Here is a 15,460-nt window from a genome sequence, read left to right as displayed (position 1 = left end):
GGTGACTATATTTAAGTATGGACTCCATTATGGGTTTACCCCGCACTCGATGATAGTTTGATCAGATTTGGGTTATTATGGATCAAGTGAAGAAATTGGATCACTTTATTTTTTGAAGGGCTTTATTCTTAGTGGAAGAGTATGCCGAGATTCATATCCAGGAAATGGTAAGTTTGCATGGAGTGATGTTGTCTACTATCTTCGATCATGGAACTCAACTTACATCTCAATATTGGAAGTAACTTTAACATTCCTTGGTACTCAAGTGAAATTTAGCATGACTTTATACCATTAAACCACTAAATAAGTCTAGCATAATTAAAACATCAAAATATATGTTACGAGCTTGTGTGATTGATTTTAAATGTTATTCGAATAATCATTTACCTTAGATTGATTTTACTAATAATTATAGTTGTCATTCTAGCATTAGGTGTTTGAGGCTCTTTATGGTAGACGGTGTAGGTCTCTTGTATGTTGGTTTGAATTTAGTGAGGTTGTCTAATTAGGTCCTGATTTGATGCATAAGGCTATAGAAAATGTTCGGCTTATTTGCAAAAGTTTGAAAATAGCTCAAAGTTGAAAAAAGACTTATCACAATGTTAGAATAAGGGAGCCTGAATTCGATGTTTATATTGGGTCTTCATAGAAATTTCACCCATCAAGGGTGTAGTAAGATTTGGAAAGAACGGTAAGCTTAGTCTTCGCTATGTGGACCCATATCAGATTTTAAGTTTTATTGGAAAATTTTCTTATGAAATTGAGTTGCCTAATAATTTAGCATTGGTAAATCCAGTATTCGATTTGTATTTGTTGAAGAAGGTTGTTGGAGATCCAACATCTGTTGTGCCTTTGGAAGGTTTAGGAATTAAAAATCTTAATATGCAGGGGTTTTGGTAGAGATTTTTTATCATCAAGTTTGGTTGTTAAGTATTAAAGTAGTTACTTCCAAGAAGGTTTTTTTGGAGATAAAAACTAGTTGAGAATGCTACTTGGGAGGTTGAACAATACGATGTCTCAGTATTCTGATTTCTTTCCTTTATCTTTAACTATAGCTTGAGATATTAGATCCTCATGATTCACTCTTTCAAATTCATGGACTTTAGTTTTTCTCATGTTCACATATCCACGCGTGTTCATGAAAAGTAATCTTTATTTTTGACGTTATGATTTAGCTTGAAGTGATTCTCCATGTTTTTGTGCATTATGATGAGGTTTTGCATTCATGTTTGGCTATTAGTCTCTCTCTCCTAAGCTATTCATATTAGTTAGAGTTCCATTCAAGGGTGGATCTTCGCAAGAGGAAGATATGGTAACACCACGGAAATTGGAAAACCAAGTTGAAAATAAAAGTTTAGATTTTTGAACGTAGTGTTCTACGTGTCCAATCTACAGACGTTAGGAGTCCTATGGATCGTACAAAGGCAATTGTTGAAGTTGAGTTAAATTTCTGACTTAAGTACAAGTAGTAGAAATTTTCACAAGTCGTAGATTTCCTTCATAGAAAGGACTCAGAGATTTTATTATTAGACATCATGTCAAAGAATGTTTTAACAAGTCATAGTTGGTTTTATGGATCATAGAGTGGTCCCATAGAACTAATCTTGACTTAGTAAAAATTTTGTACTTGGACTTGAGTTCTACAAAAGAGGCATACTGACCATATAAGGAACGATAGATCGTAAAAAGGTCTCGAGGGAAGTTAAACGTATTTTGAGTTTTTGAATTGTTCTATGGTTGACTAGTATGGTCCATATAAAGTTCTATCGACCATCGGTCCACACGCGTAAAATCCATCCAATAGTTATTTTAAGGGTATTTTGGTTGTTTCCATGCATTTAATGTTTATATTTTGTCTTTTCGACCCTAATTTTAGGTCCTGTAACTACCTCTATTCCTAAATCTACCAAAACCCTCCCATTCTCTCAAATTCTTGATTTGACTTTATGATTAACAAGTAGGATATCCCTTTTGTAGTTGTCACAACTCATTTGATTTTGTTGATTTTGAGACAAGCTTTAGAAAGTAAAACTAAAAAATTGTAGTGATATGCACAAGTGAAAAGGAAATGGAAGCATTAGGTCTGTATCTTAGTCACTTTACCAAATAATATCCTACATTTTGCAAAAAACTAAGTTAAGCCTGCAAGTCTTTGAGGATTTTGAGTCTTGTATATATACATTAGTGGCAATCGTCTATGTGTATATACTGGAATTAATTTATGAGTAATTTTGCAGGATCTATAATCCCTTGAATTAACATTCTTAATTTTGTGTGTGATTCACTTTTGTTTGAGTGGCATTGCATCCTTCATATGAATTGTGATGTCTTGATTTCAATTGAGTTGTGTGAATGTGACACATTCGTGTGAATCTTTGGGCAACCATAGAAGGTTAACACTATTGACCTAAGATGTTATGAGATTTGTACTTGAAAGAAAGATTGTCTCAGAAGTGCATGTTAAAAATATTTTGTTTGAAAAAAAGGAAACACATTTGTCTCATAATGGTAGAACCAATAGTGGATTGTGCTTATATAAAGTCTTTTTTTATTTTGGAAACCTTTTGTTGTCATTTATATGGAATCAAAATTGTAATAATACAAATCATATACGTCTTGGGTGTAGTTGAGTTTTAACGCTATTCTTAGTAAGCGTTTAGCTTGAGAACAAGCAATAGTTCAAGTTACAAGGTTTGATGAATTTTTATTTTACCAATTCATTAGACTCCAATTTATGAATTATTGTCACATTCTAATGCTAATTGAAGGATTTTCAGGCCTTAATTAAATTGGATGCATAAATATTTTGGAAAGAGCAAGTTTGATGAATTTGAAGACAAAAATCATTAAAGTATAACAACGATGAAATTGGCATCTTGTAGGATCCAACAAGCATCTCGCTGGATTAATTGGATATGTGTTACCTAAGTACATGCACTACTATTGGTTTGGTACAATAATTGATCAATAATTGACCATTTCCAACATAGATGACCATGTAAGAAGTGAAGGTCGAAACGAATAAGTGATCCAGCACAAGTTTGGAGATGGATCCTAAAGGGGAAAAATGTAACTATAGAAAATATTGCTTCATCTGGATTATTTCAAGGATGAAATAGAGATTTGTGTTGTTATGTACCATTAGCTTCTTCCCAATTAGGGATAGACAGAGGCCTAATATTGTTAAAATTATAGATAAAGAATAGTGAAGAACTTCTTTGCTAGTTAATAAAGAAGCCTCATATTTGTGTCAATCTAAGATTGGAATTCAATTTGTGTTCATCAAATTAACTTACAGTGGAGATATTCTACTTGGTTGTTGTCTCTATTTCTTCTTTTATGAGAAACTAGACCCTAAACTAGATGTGTGTGTCCGAGATAGGGGTGTAAGACTTCAAATAGTGTATTGATTAATTGATTATAATATTGATTGTACGATATGAATCTATTGTTCTCTAGAAGTTTTAATCCTAAAATCTGTGGTTGTAACCATTGATTGACCTCTCTAACATCGTTTTGCCTAGGAAAAATAAAATAGAGTTGGGTAAGACTCAATAGTGGGGACTTATTGAAATTACTCTATGAAATTAAGATAGGGGTGGGATAATACGAGTGATTTCACATTCAATGATATGAGCTAGGAATAGTCTATCTACTCAAGAAATATTTTGTGTTTTATTTTAAAGTGTCTTCGAGTTTTGATGAATCCAAAGGATATATGCTTGCTAGTTAGAGAGAATATAATAGTGTAGCCTAGACCAAGCACTATTCATGTATTGATCGATGTTGTTTCAGTTAATATTTGCTTATTCGAGTTGTAAGTACAAACATTAAGCACACGCCAGCTCTCAGTCCTTTCTAAACATGTTAGGTCTTATTTTTAGTTATATTTTTGTTTTATTTTTTAATATTGATAAAAGTTTTGTTTGAAAAACTCCATTATTTATGTGTGTGTCACGCCACGAGGAACCCTCTTTGATGTAAACACAGGACCTAGTATCATGAGTAACTCCAAGCTAACCCTGAGCTAGCATAACATAAGTATACAAACATTTTCTTAAATAAGAGATCATGTGTGGATGTTTAACACATGAGATAAACTGAAATGGTGGGGAATACACAATACTATTCTGAATGTAAATAATGGATGAGAGTTTATTACATTGGAATACAACTCCAAAAACTAAAGTTGAATCTAACTATATCTAAAATAACCCTCTAAATGACTAGAGATGATGGGGCATGCATCCAGCTAACTCTAGCATAGTTGAAACTAAAATGAGAGACTGAATGTAAAAGAACATATTTATCATCTTCGATGAATGAGGACTCACCATTTATACTTAAGAGTATGGATCGGAAACCAAAATACACATGATCTAAATGTTGGGAACCTAAATATATATCATGAAAAGATATGGAGTAGAGTATGCATCAGCACTTAAAATGTACTGAGCATGCAGAATAAGGAAAATTTGAACAAAATATAACATAATAAGTATATTGAATGATGAATAATATAAATATGAAGAAGATACTTATATAAAATGAGTATGAACTAAACTGAATACAATGACCAAGTACATAACATGTTGAGAGAAAATACTGAAGTATAATTGATAACCTAGCCAATGTAATAGAGTCTGACTGTGGTAGATATTATTAACCGACTTAAACTATGTGAGCTAAATGTGGAGTGTGATGTATATGACCCATTGAGAGGACCCAATATGCCTTGTCAGGGGTATAAAGGCATGGCTGGCGTGATCACTAAATTTGATGCCCACATATGGGACTTATAAACCTATGGGGGTACTTAGCTTTTGGACTATGAGGGTGACTAACCCTAGTTAAACTTTGTTTTAAGCATAATCCCAACTAGAAATGTGTTCTATACAACATAACTGAAATATATTGGATAACTCAATATTCTACCATATGAACTGAAAATGCAACATTTAAAGACATATAATGAAACATATGAGAACTGAGGCATGTATATATGTTTATATGTCCTAGCTAGTGTTATTCATGAACTAAAAGAACTACACAACTAGGGTTCTGAGTTTGACGTAAGAATCTACCCAAAAATGTTATTAAGACATTACAATCTAATTAAAGACGTTCAAATAACTAAATCATATCAATTATCTGAAGTTGTATAAACCCTAGGTCTAAGAAACATATAGGGGATAAAGATTCCAAATAAATTCTAGGGACCTAGTGGACGAAAGGAATCCACTAGTGAAATCCCACATACCTTGTGACAAATTTCATAGAGAAATATTCGATTTCTCAACTAGAATTGACAAAAAAAAATTTGTGTTCTCTAAGAGAGTTTGGTCAACTGCCTTTGCGTCTTTTCATTCTAATTGGGTGAATTTCAGAGAAAAAATTACTTTTGGTAAGTTCTCATTTAGTTACTAGGGTTAAATTGACCACAATAACGTAGTTTATTAATTAAACAATGTAGTTTAGGTTCCTAAAGCATACGGGAAAAAACAAAATGATCCCACTTATATTTAACAGGGCCCGACCACAGACACAAAGATGGATCGTCAGAAAGACCACGGTCTATCATACACGTTGTGGTCTGCTAACCATTGTCTACTGGTTTTGGGGAGGTCCGACCACAAGCTCTACCACGACTCGTGTGGAAGACCCTAGATTGTGACGGTCATTATGGCTTTTCACTTGGGCTGGTGGTCTAGTGGCTCAGGTCCGCGAACCTTCAATTCCCATGGCCCGTCATCCAGACCATAGCCCATGGAGGCAATGTGGTATGGAACCAGAGCTTGGGAGATTCTGCCTCACTTCCACGAACCTTTCCACGGCTCGTGTGGTGGTCCACAGCCCGTGAAAGGTTCGTGGTCCACTATTTATGGGATGGTGTGACTCACAATGAGGGTGATGGACCGTGGTTCCTTTCGGCTTTCACGTTCTGTGAACTGTCCGTGTTTCACATGTGTTCTGTTGTTCTGTCTTATTTAAGTTTTGAGGTTTGAAATTGTGTGTGCGCTCCCGTTCATGTGTCCATGTGTGTGTATGTTAATATATCAATTTTCTAATTTGTTTCGAATTTTGCAATCAGTTGAAGAAGAGTCTAATATGTTAATTCTTGTGGTTTGACCCGGCCATCACAAGTTGGTTTATTATTTCTCATACAACCATCTTTCCCCTATAATATTGGACATAGTTGAGAGTTTATTAGAAGTTTTATCCAACCATACTTTTCTTTCTTAAGTGAAAATAAACTTAATAAGTTCAACCCAAAAGTTTAACTATTGCTTTTCCTGGAGCAAAGCATTCAAAAAGCATATGATTGATGCTCAACCACATATGATATATGTTATTTGGAAACTAAGTACCATAACTCAAAATTATCAAAAATAAAAATACTCATAGCAAAAGACTTTTTATACAAACACAACTCACAATCGATTCCACCATTATCGAAAGTCATCTTTTTTAAACCATTCTCATTTACGATCAACTTCTCAATTTAAATTGAGGGGAAATATTTTATTTAAGTAAAACTCAAAGCATCTCAATTCAATAGCATCAACCATTAATGATTGCCTAATAATTCACACAAACTTATCATATATTCATGCAACTTAGTTGAAATAAAGACCTCACTGTTCACATGAAGGATGCAGTGTCACTGACAACAAGAAAGATTTCCACTCAATATCAGGAATATTATATCAATGAATTGTAGATCATGAAAGTTCACTCACTCTTACAAGAAAATTTAAGCATGCACACATTGAACCATAGGATTATTTAATATGTAAACTTGACATTAATGTAGATTGGTAAAGCCTAGGATCACCAAAGACTAACTAGGGGAAATAGTAGGATATCCTTTAAAGTCAAAGGATTTTAGAAACCTTCCTAATGCGATCAGATCTCACTTTGAGCATATCGCTCACATCGTTGACTTGTTTTCACCTGAATTCTCTCATTTATGACAACAATCATTTATTGAAACGTTCATTTTTCTTTTTTACATAAGGCATTTGCACAATACGAGTTAACATCAAATCATTACTTTTTATTCTTTTGCTCTTTCATACAAAAGTTCACTATACGAGTTAACATAAAATTTTTATTTTTTATTCTTTTGCTCTTTCATCCAAAAGTTCACGAAAGGATATACAACTTCTGTTTCTTGTTTGGGTGTATAAGATACTTATGACGATGGAGAAGAAATTGAAAAAACTTGATTGCTATTGTAAATTAAGTTATGATTGCATCTGAAAGTGGCTGAATATTACTTGTAGTTGTCCTGTGTGCAGAAGGTGTGCCTTGTCATCATGATGTTATAGTTTCTTATTTCATTTTAATCAACAAGTTTTCTTGTATCTAGATAATTCTCAATTACACTTCATCCTATTCGAAGTGTAGGCAATCTCTAACAAGTATTAACTCAACTAAGAGTTGGGGTCGATCCCGTCAGGAGTGATACATATAAGAATTCAATTAAGTAAAAACTGTTAGTTTAAAAGAGTCCGGTTAGTTAAATAAGAGTTGGTAGTAAATAAGACTCCTATCTGATAGGTTTATCCTGGTCTTTAGGAAGTTGTTTTTTATATGTGGGTTGTTGTCTAGTTTTCAGGAGAAATCTTTGTAAGCTAATTCCTAATTTTTAGTCCAAGTCTTTTTTTTATTTTGCTATAAAAAAGACTATAGTAACAGCATTGAAGAATATCAGTCAAGCAAATTTCTTTCTACGTTTACTGCCTCTCTTACTCTACTTTTGCTTCTTGAATCTGTTTTTGATATCAGTGGCATTAGAGCCAGGTTAGACAAAAAAAACAGAGAGAAATATTAATAGCTTATGGATTCATAGAGCAATTAAGTTCAAGCAGTTATTCCTCATTTTGATAGTCACTATGACCATTGGAGAATGCTGATGGAAAACTTCTTGCGTTCAAAGGAATATTGGTCAATTGTCGAGAACGGAATCGTAGCTCCGGTGGAAGATGAAGCGTTAATGAATTCTCAAAAGGCGAAGTTCAAAGAAAGAAAGTTGAAAGATTTGAAGGCAAAGAACTCTCTTTTAAGCTATCGATCATCCAATCATAGAAAATATTCTTTGCAATGAAACTTCTAAGGATATTTGGGATTCGATGAAGAAAAAGTTTCAAGGTACTGGTAGAGTGAAGTGTGCACAGCTTCAAGCCTTGAGAAGAGATTTCGAGACATTGCAGATGAAGGAAGGAGAGTCAGTAATGAGTTACTGCGCTAGAACAATGGGGATTAGCAACAAAATGTGATTTCATGGTGAAAAAATGATTGATGTCACAATTGTGGAAAAAATATTGTGCTCCCTGATGCCAAAGTATGACTATGTCGTTTGCTCCATTAAGGAGTCAAAAGATATAGATGAGTTATTGCTTGACGAGTTGCAAAGTTCCTTATTGGTATATGAGCAAAAAATGAACCGTATTTCATCGTCCGAAGAGCAGTCTTTAAAGGCTTCTACTAATACTCGTGTCTCAAATTTTAGAGGAAGGGATAGAGGTATAGGAAGAGGAGATCGAGGATATAGAGATGGAGGCAACACAGACGACAATAGAAATTTTAGAGCCAATGATGACCATGGTAAAGGCAGAAGAAGGAATTTTGATAAATCCAAAGTAGAATGTTATCGATGTCATAAATTTGGTCATTATAAGTCTGAATGTTATACCAGGCTGCCTAATGACAAGGATGAGAAGTCAAATTTTGCTAAAAGTAACGAAATTGAGATATTGTTGATGACATTCCAAGGAGAGAAGAAACCTGAAAAAAAATGTTTGGTATTTGGATACGGGCTGCGGCAATACATGTGTTGAAGTAAGTTTTCTTTTTCTTCTTTGAATGAAGACTTCCGTTCGACAATTAGTATTGGCGATTCTTCCAATGTGAGTGCAATTTGAAAGGGTGATATTAAGGTTAGAGACAAGAATGGTTTTGAAGAAAAAATCTCAAATGTATTTTATGTTCCTGCTTTGAAAAGCAATCTTCTAAGTGTTGGTCAATTGCAAGAAAAAGGATATGTTATAACTATTGAGAAAGGTGCATGTGAGATTTATAATCCTACTAGAGGAGCTATTGTTGTGGTGAAAATGATTTCAAACAGATTGTTTCCGTTGAGGATACCGAATAGTCACTGGTTGTTTGAAAGCAGAAGTTATAGATTCGTCATGGTTGTGACATTTTAGATATGGTCATTTGGGTTTGGGGGAATTAAAAGTTCTCCAACAAAAAATATGGTTATATGTCTTCCTGAAATTACAATTCCATCTGAAGTTTGTGAGGAATGTGTTGTTGGCAAACAACATCGTTCTCAATTTCCTAAAGGAAAGTCGTGGAGAGCCAATGTTGTTTTGGAGCTAATACATTCAGACATTTGTGGCCCAATCAAACCAGTTTCTAATGGAGGTACACAATACTTTTTTTATTCTTCATGGTAACTTTGTTCAATTGGAAGTAGTCGATGCACATTCTAGTAAACCCATATTTCTTTCTAATAAACAACATTGGAGAGCCCCATGGAGAAATACTTGGACGAAAAAAACCCTTGTTTAGAAAATCCTTCAATCGCTCTTTCAAATCAGCCGCATCAATTCTATAAGGAGGAATGGAGATAGGTTGTGTATTCGGCAAAATATCAATGCCAAAATCAATTTCCCACTCGGGAGGAATGTTGGGTAAGTCATTGATAAAGAATGCTGCTTATAATAACATAAGTAATTTAGAAAAATAAAATAAAATAAAATAAAGAGAAGCGGAAAGAAAATTGACCTGTGGCGGCGACATCGAACGAGTGCAGGTATGTATCATCCTGAATGGATTCTTCTTTTAATTTCTTGCTTGTTTTCAATATTATATATTATATATTATATATTATATATTATATTATATATATATATATGCATAGGAATATATGGTAACTAGAAAGAGAAAGAGTAATCGATTAGCTCCCTTTAAAGTTTTAATTATTGTATAATATTTTGATTACTGAAAATAAAATATATAATACTAATAACCTAGTCATTGCCAATGATTAATAGGGTATGATCAAATATATATATATATATATATATATATATATATATAATCAAAATATTATAAAATAATTAAAACTTTAAAGAAACAATTCGCAGACTTACTGCATCCAACCGATTCAATTTTTATTTTTATTTTCTTTTGTTTTATTTTTCTTTTCTTATTGTTTACACTAGAAAATAAGATATTATTAAAATGGGTTGTTGTAAGTGATTGGAAAAAAATATATGTAAACATTTGTGCTTTTGCAAAGTTGAGAATGTACGAGTATAATGATCTCTACTAATTAAGCCTTTAACTAGATGGGTAAGTATTGGAGAGTAAATTTATAGAAATATCGTTACTATTGTTAGCATGTTATAATTCAAGTTTTGTTGTACTAAGATAGAAAATTGATTATTGGTGCATTATATCGTCTGTGAATTATTAGAGATGGAAAATATGGTGGTTGAAATGTTAGTTGGCATCAAGAATTAAGAACTTGATTATAAATTTGGGTGAATTTTTTTGGTCAAGGTTAAACACATAATAGTGTGGGTATAGTTAGTTCCTCAACCTTACTGTGAATATACATAGTTGAATAGATTCCATTGATTCGAAGCTCAACGGAAAGGGAAGGCTCAAGTCCCGAAGTGATTATTCGATTGGCTAAGGCAAGTGGATTTCTAAACCCTTGTTAAGAGTATGAAATTTGTGTTTTTCCTTGTGTGATGTTGAGAATGACTTGGAGACTTGTTGCTTATTTTTTGGTGTTGTATTCCTTGTTCTAAATTGTGCTTTGTTATCAAAATGGTTATCTCCTCGTTTCGTTTGAGCATGTCATTTGTATTGTATCTGAGACATGGTTGTGGTAAGAGGATGTACCATTTCAAGGGTCTTGTCGCGTGCCGTGATGGATATTATATTTCGATGGACGTATCATGTGGCGTGAAGGTTACTTTTATCGAGAGTCGTGTTATGCGCCGCAATAGATGCATGGACAGATATGTCCCCCATGGGTCCCAATCTGAGAGACAGCAGGTGTGTATCGTTAGGGAAGAGATGCATCAGTTTACTTGACATTGAATCTCATGGAATTACACATTTTTATTATTGATGAACTTGAATACGTGTTTTACTGATCTTGTGTGTGGATCTCTGTGAAAATTGGGGGTCAAGTCGCACTAGTGGTTATTCTAATAGAGGATGAGCAGCATAGGTATGAGAGATTTCAAGAGATGGACCCTCCTTAGTTTCAGGGTGGGGAGAGTGAGGACGCTCATGAGTTTCTAACTACATGCCAAGAGTTACTAGAGGTAATTGGATTAGCTGAGTCACATGGGGTTCGATATGCTACACTCCAGCTTCGTAGGCCAGCGAGAGTGTGGTGGAGGACTTATTCGAGGGTTTTACCAATTGGATCTCCTCCAGTGACTTGGGAGCATTCTTCTAGTGCATTCCATGATCATTTTATCCCTTAGAGCGTGAGAGAGGATATTTGCTTGAGGTTTGAGAGTCTTAGATAGGATAGTTTATCAGTCACAGAGTATGAGCCGCATTTTTGCCAGTTGTCTAGGCATGTGTTGGCCATTATTCCAGATGAGACAGAGAGGATCCACAGATTTGTGAGGGGATTGACTTTTTCTATCATGTCAGCAGTATATTGGGAATCTAGAGAAGGGGATTCTTTCCAGTCCATTGTGAGCACCGCCAAAGATGTGGAATTGATGGAGAGAGAAAGGAGTTTGGGGACCCTAAAATGACTCGTACATCAGGTTTGTTTCATGAGTGAGTGGTTTCTTTCAACAGCGAGGACTTATTCATGCATCTATCCCGACATTTTAGGGTGGTCAGACATATAGGGGTTCTTATAGCCCGGATCAGGGTTCGTACAATTCACAGCAGTTACCTACATGGAAACGCAATGGGTTTTCAAGGTCCACAGCAATTCCCAGGTCAAAGATTTTGTTTTACTTGTGGAGATCCCGATCACCTGATGCTGCAGTGTACTTCTCAAAGGGGTCATGGTGGGCCTCGACCTAATTTTTCATTTCAGACGAGACCACCAGCACCATAGGGTAGAGACCGTGGAAGACTTCAGTTAGTTAGAGTTTATAGAGTTTCTAGTAGTGGTGATGCAACTCAGCAAAGTTGGGGTAGAGGTACCACCCAGGCAAGAGGTAGACGAGGGGGCCACTATTATGCTTTCCACGGAGACTTGAATCGGACACCTCTGATGTTGTTATCACAGTATCATCCTAGTATTTCGTCGACCTGTGTCTATACTGTTTGATCCAGGGTCTACATTCTCGTATGTGTCTACCTATTTTGTTGTTGAATTTTATATGATATGTGATAACATGATTGTACCTATTCGTGTTTCTACACCCGTGGGTAAGCCCTTAGTGCTGGATCGAGTGTATCGATCTTGTATTATTTCTTTGGCTAGATATGACACTTGTGTAGACTTATTAATTCTGGAGATGATAGACTTTGATGTTATCTTGGGTATGAATTGGCTTTCTCCTTATCATCATGTCCTTGATTGTAATGTTAAGACTGTGACTTTAGCTATGCGTGGTGTTCCGAGGGTTGAGTGGAATGGTGTTAGTGCTTCTTATCCTAGCAAGGTCATCTCTTTTATCCATGCTCAGAGATTGGTGGAGAGAGGGTGTTTGTCTTACTTAGATTTTCTTCGGGATACTAGCATTGAACCACCTCCCATGGACTCTGTTCCCGTGGCTTAGGAGTTTCCCGATGTATTTCCTTCTGATCTTCCAAGTGTTCCTCCCGATAGGGATATTGATTTTGCTATTGATTTGGAGTCGTGCACTAAGCCTATTTCTATCCCTCCATATCGTATGGTTCCAGCAGAGTGTAAAGAACTGAAGGATCAGTTGCAGAATTTATTGAGTAAGGGTTTTATTCTCCCTAGTGTATCACCTTGGGGTGCCTTGTATTATTTGTGAAGGAGAAGGATGGGACTATGAGGATGTGTATTGATTACAGACAGTTGAACAAGGTAACGGTGAAGAATAAGTATGCTCTTCTGCGTATTGATGACTTATTTGATCAGCTATAGGGAGCATCATTGTTCTCTACAATTGACTTGAGGTCTGGGTATCATTAGTTTAAGATTAGGGCATCAGATATCCCTAAGACAACTTTTCGGACCCAGTATGGGCATTATGAGTTCCAAGTGATATCCTTCGGATTGACTAATGCCCCTGCAGCATTCATGGAGTTGATGAATGGGATGTTTCAACCATAATTTGATTCTTTTGTGATTGATTTCATCGAGGACATCTTGGTTTACTCCAAAACTGAGAGGACCATGTTTGACATTTGAGGATTGTACTTCAGAGGTTTAGAAGAGGAGTTTTATGCCAAGTTCTCAAAGTGTGAGTTCGTGTCCAAGGATGATATTAGTGTAGATCCGTCCAAGATTGCGGCAGTTAGAGGTTGGATGCAACCTACTTCACCTATTGAGATGCGGAGTTTTGTGGAATTAGCAGGATATTATTGACGATTTGTTCAGACTTTCTCTTTTATTGCAGCTCCATTGACTAGATTGACTCAATAGGATGTGGGTTTTCAATGGTCTGATGAGTGTGAGCAGAGCTTTCAAAATCACAAGACTTCGTTGACTTCAGCTCTTGTGTTGACTCTACCTGAGGAGGGTGTAGACGTTACAATGTATCAGGAGTTGGATTGGGTGATGTATTGATGCAGAAGGGGAAAGTGATTGCTTATGCTTCTAGGCAGTTGAAATCCCATAAGAAAAACTACCCTACTCATGATTTGGAGTTGGCGGTTGTTGTATTTGTACTTAAGTTATGGCGTCATAATTTGTATGGGGTGCATTGTGAGATCTTCACTGATCATTGTAGTCTTCAATATATCTTTAGTCAGAGGGATTTGAACTTAAGGCAGCGGAGATGGCTTGAGTTTCTGAAGGACTATGACGTGACCATTTTGTATCATCCAGGGAAAGCCAATGTTGTGGCCGATGCTCTGAGTAAGAAGACTCCTAGCATGGGGAGTCTTGTAGAGCATAGTATTGATGAAAGACCTTTGGATAGAGATGTGCATATATTAGTTAACAGTCTTTTCCCCTTTAAGATTTTGGAAGAGAGTGATGGGATGATTGCATTTATTGAGGATCGGTCTTCTTTAGTCGAGCAGATCCGTGCACACCAGTTTAATGATAAAAAGTTATGTCTCATTCGAGAAAAAGTATTGAGATGGGAAGCTAAGGAGGTTGTCCTTGATTCTGATGGTGTCTTGAGGATCGGAGGCAGGATTTGTGTGCCCAAGACAGGCGATTTGATTACATTGATTCTTGAGGAGGCCCATTGTTCTCGGTATTCCATCCATCCGGGATCGGCAAAGATGTATCATGATCTTAGTCAATATTACTGGTGGTGTGGGATGAATAGGGATATTTCATACTTTGTTTCGAGGTGTTTGACTTGCTAGCAGGTCAAGTGTGAGCACCAGCGGACCGGGGGTGTATCTCAGAGGATGTCTATACCTACTTGGAAGTGGGAGCGGATTACCATGGACTTTGTTGTGCGTTTACCTACCACAGTGGGTGGTTATGACTCTATTTGGGTCGTCGTTGATATGTTGACCAAGTCTGTGCACTTTATTCCAGTTTGGGTGAAGTATACGGCAAAAAAGTTAGCCGAGCTATATATCAGTAAGATTGTACGACTACATGGATTTCTTATTTATATCATACCAGATCGAGGTTCACTATTTAGTTCTCACTTCTGGAAGGCATTACAGTATGGTCTGGCTACCCATTTAGGTATGAGTACAACCTTTTACCCTCAGACAGATGGTCAGTCTAAGCGGATGATTCATGTGTTAGAAGATATTATCCGAGCGTGTGTTATCGATTTCAAAGATAGATGGGATCGACATTTACCCTTAGCGGAGTTTGCCAATAATAATCTGCTTGCCAATAATAACAGTTATCACTCTAGTATCTTGATGGGCTCACTTGAGGCGTTGTATGGAAGACGATGTAGATCCCCAATTGGTTCGTTTGATTTGACGAAGATGGACTCTTTGGATACAGACTTGCTTAGAGATGCTATAGAGGAAGACCGTATGATTCAGTATAGACTGCAGACATCCTAGAGTTGACAGAAGAGTTATGCAGACCGGAGAGTTAGAGCCTTAGTTGTTATGAAGGGTGATAATGTTTGGCTCCGAGTATCACCCATGAAGGGAGTGGTGAGGTTCGGAAAGAAGGGCAAGCTTAACCCTAGATTCGTTGGACCTTTTGAGATTTTGCGCCGAGTGGGAGAGGTGGACTATAAGTTGACCTTACCACCTAGTTTGTCGGCAGTCCATCCTGTTTTTCATGTTTCTATGCTTCGGAAGTATATTTCGGATAAATCTCATGTGCTTT

The 15,460-nt window shown here is 36.0% G+C and overlaps 2 protein-coding genes across 2 annotated transcripts; both read left to right on the top strand.

Moving 5' to 3' along the window:
* The first annotated feature begins 8,297 nt into the window (after positions 1-8,297).
* On the top strand, positions 8,298-9,212 carry LOC101267514 (uncharacterized). The gene is made up of 2 exons (XM_010321333.1): positions 8,298-8,807; positions 8,931-9,212. The coding sequence occupies exons 1-2, from the start codon at positions 8,298-8,300 to the stop codon at positions 9,210-9,212; spliced, it is 792 nt and encodes a 263-aa protein (XP_010319635.1).
* A 48-nt stretch (positions 9,213-9,260) lies between these two features.
* LOC138348004 (uncharacterized) lies at positions 9,261-15,186 on the top strand. The gene is made up of 5 exons (XM_069296608.1): positions 9,261-9,432; positions 12,610-12,668; positions 12,786-12,951; positions 14,027-14,298; positions 14,521-15,186. The coding sequence occupies exons 1-5, from the start codon at positions 9,261-9,263 to the stop codon at positions 15,184-15,186; spliced, it is 1,335 nt and encodes a 444-aa protein (XP_069152709.1).
* Positions 15,187-15,460: the final 274 nt, after the last annotated feature.

The sequence above is a fragment of the Solanum lycopersicum genome, chromosome 4 (genome assembly GCF_036512215.1).
Source record: "Solanum lycopersicum chromosome 4, SLM_r2.1".
Taxonomy (NCBI): Eukaryota; Viridiplantae; Streptophyta; class Magnoliopsida; order Solanales; family Solanaceae; genus Solanum; species Solanum lycopersicum.
The sequence above is the reverse complement of the archived record's forward strand: the minus strand, read 5'-3'. Positions and strand labels throughout refer to the sequence as shown.

Excerpts from the sequence above, each read along its gene's own strand:
- LOC101267514 (XM_010321333.1), top strand. The coding sequence starts at position 8,298 with ATGATTGATGTCACAATTGTGGAAAAAATATTGTGCTCCCTGATGCCA. Across the intron at positions 8,808-8,930 it reads AACCTGAAAAAAAATGTTTG|GGTGATATTAAGGTTAGAGA; the intron begins GTATTTGGATAC and ends GCAATTTGAAAG.
- LOC138348004 (XM_069296608.1), top strand. The coding sequence starts at position 9,261 with ATGGTTATATGTCTTCCTGAAATTACAATTCCATCTGAAGTTTGTGAG. Across the intron at positions 9,433-12,609 it reads CAAACCAGTTTCTAATGGAG|CTATGCGTGGTGTTCCGAGG; the intron begins GTACACAATACT and ends CTGTGACTTTAG. Across the intron at positions 12,669-12,785 it reads GTGCTTCTTATCCTAGCAAG|GAGTTTCCCGATGTATTTCC; the intron begins GTCATCTCTTTT and ends CCCGTGGCTTAG.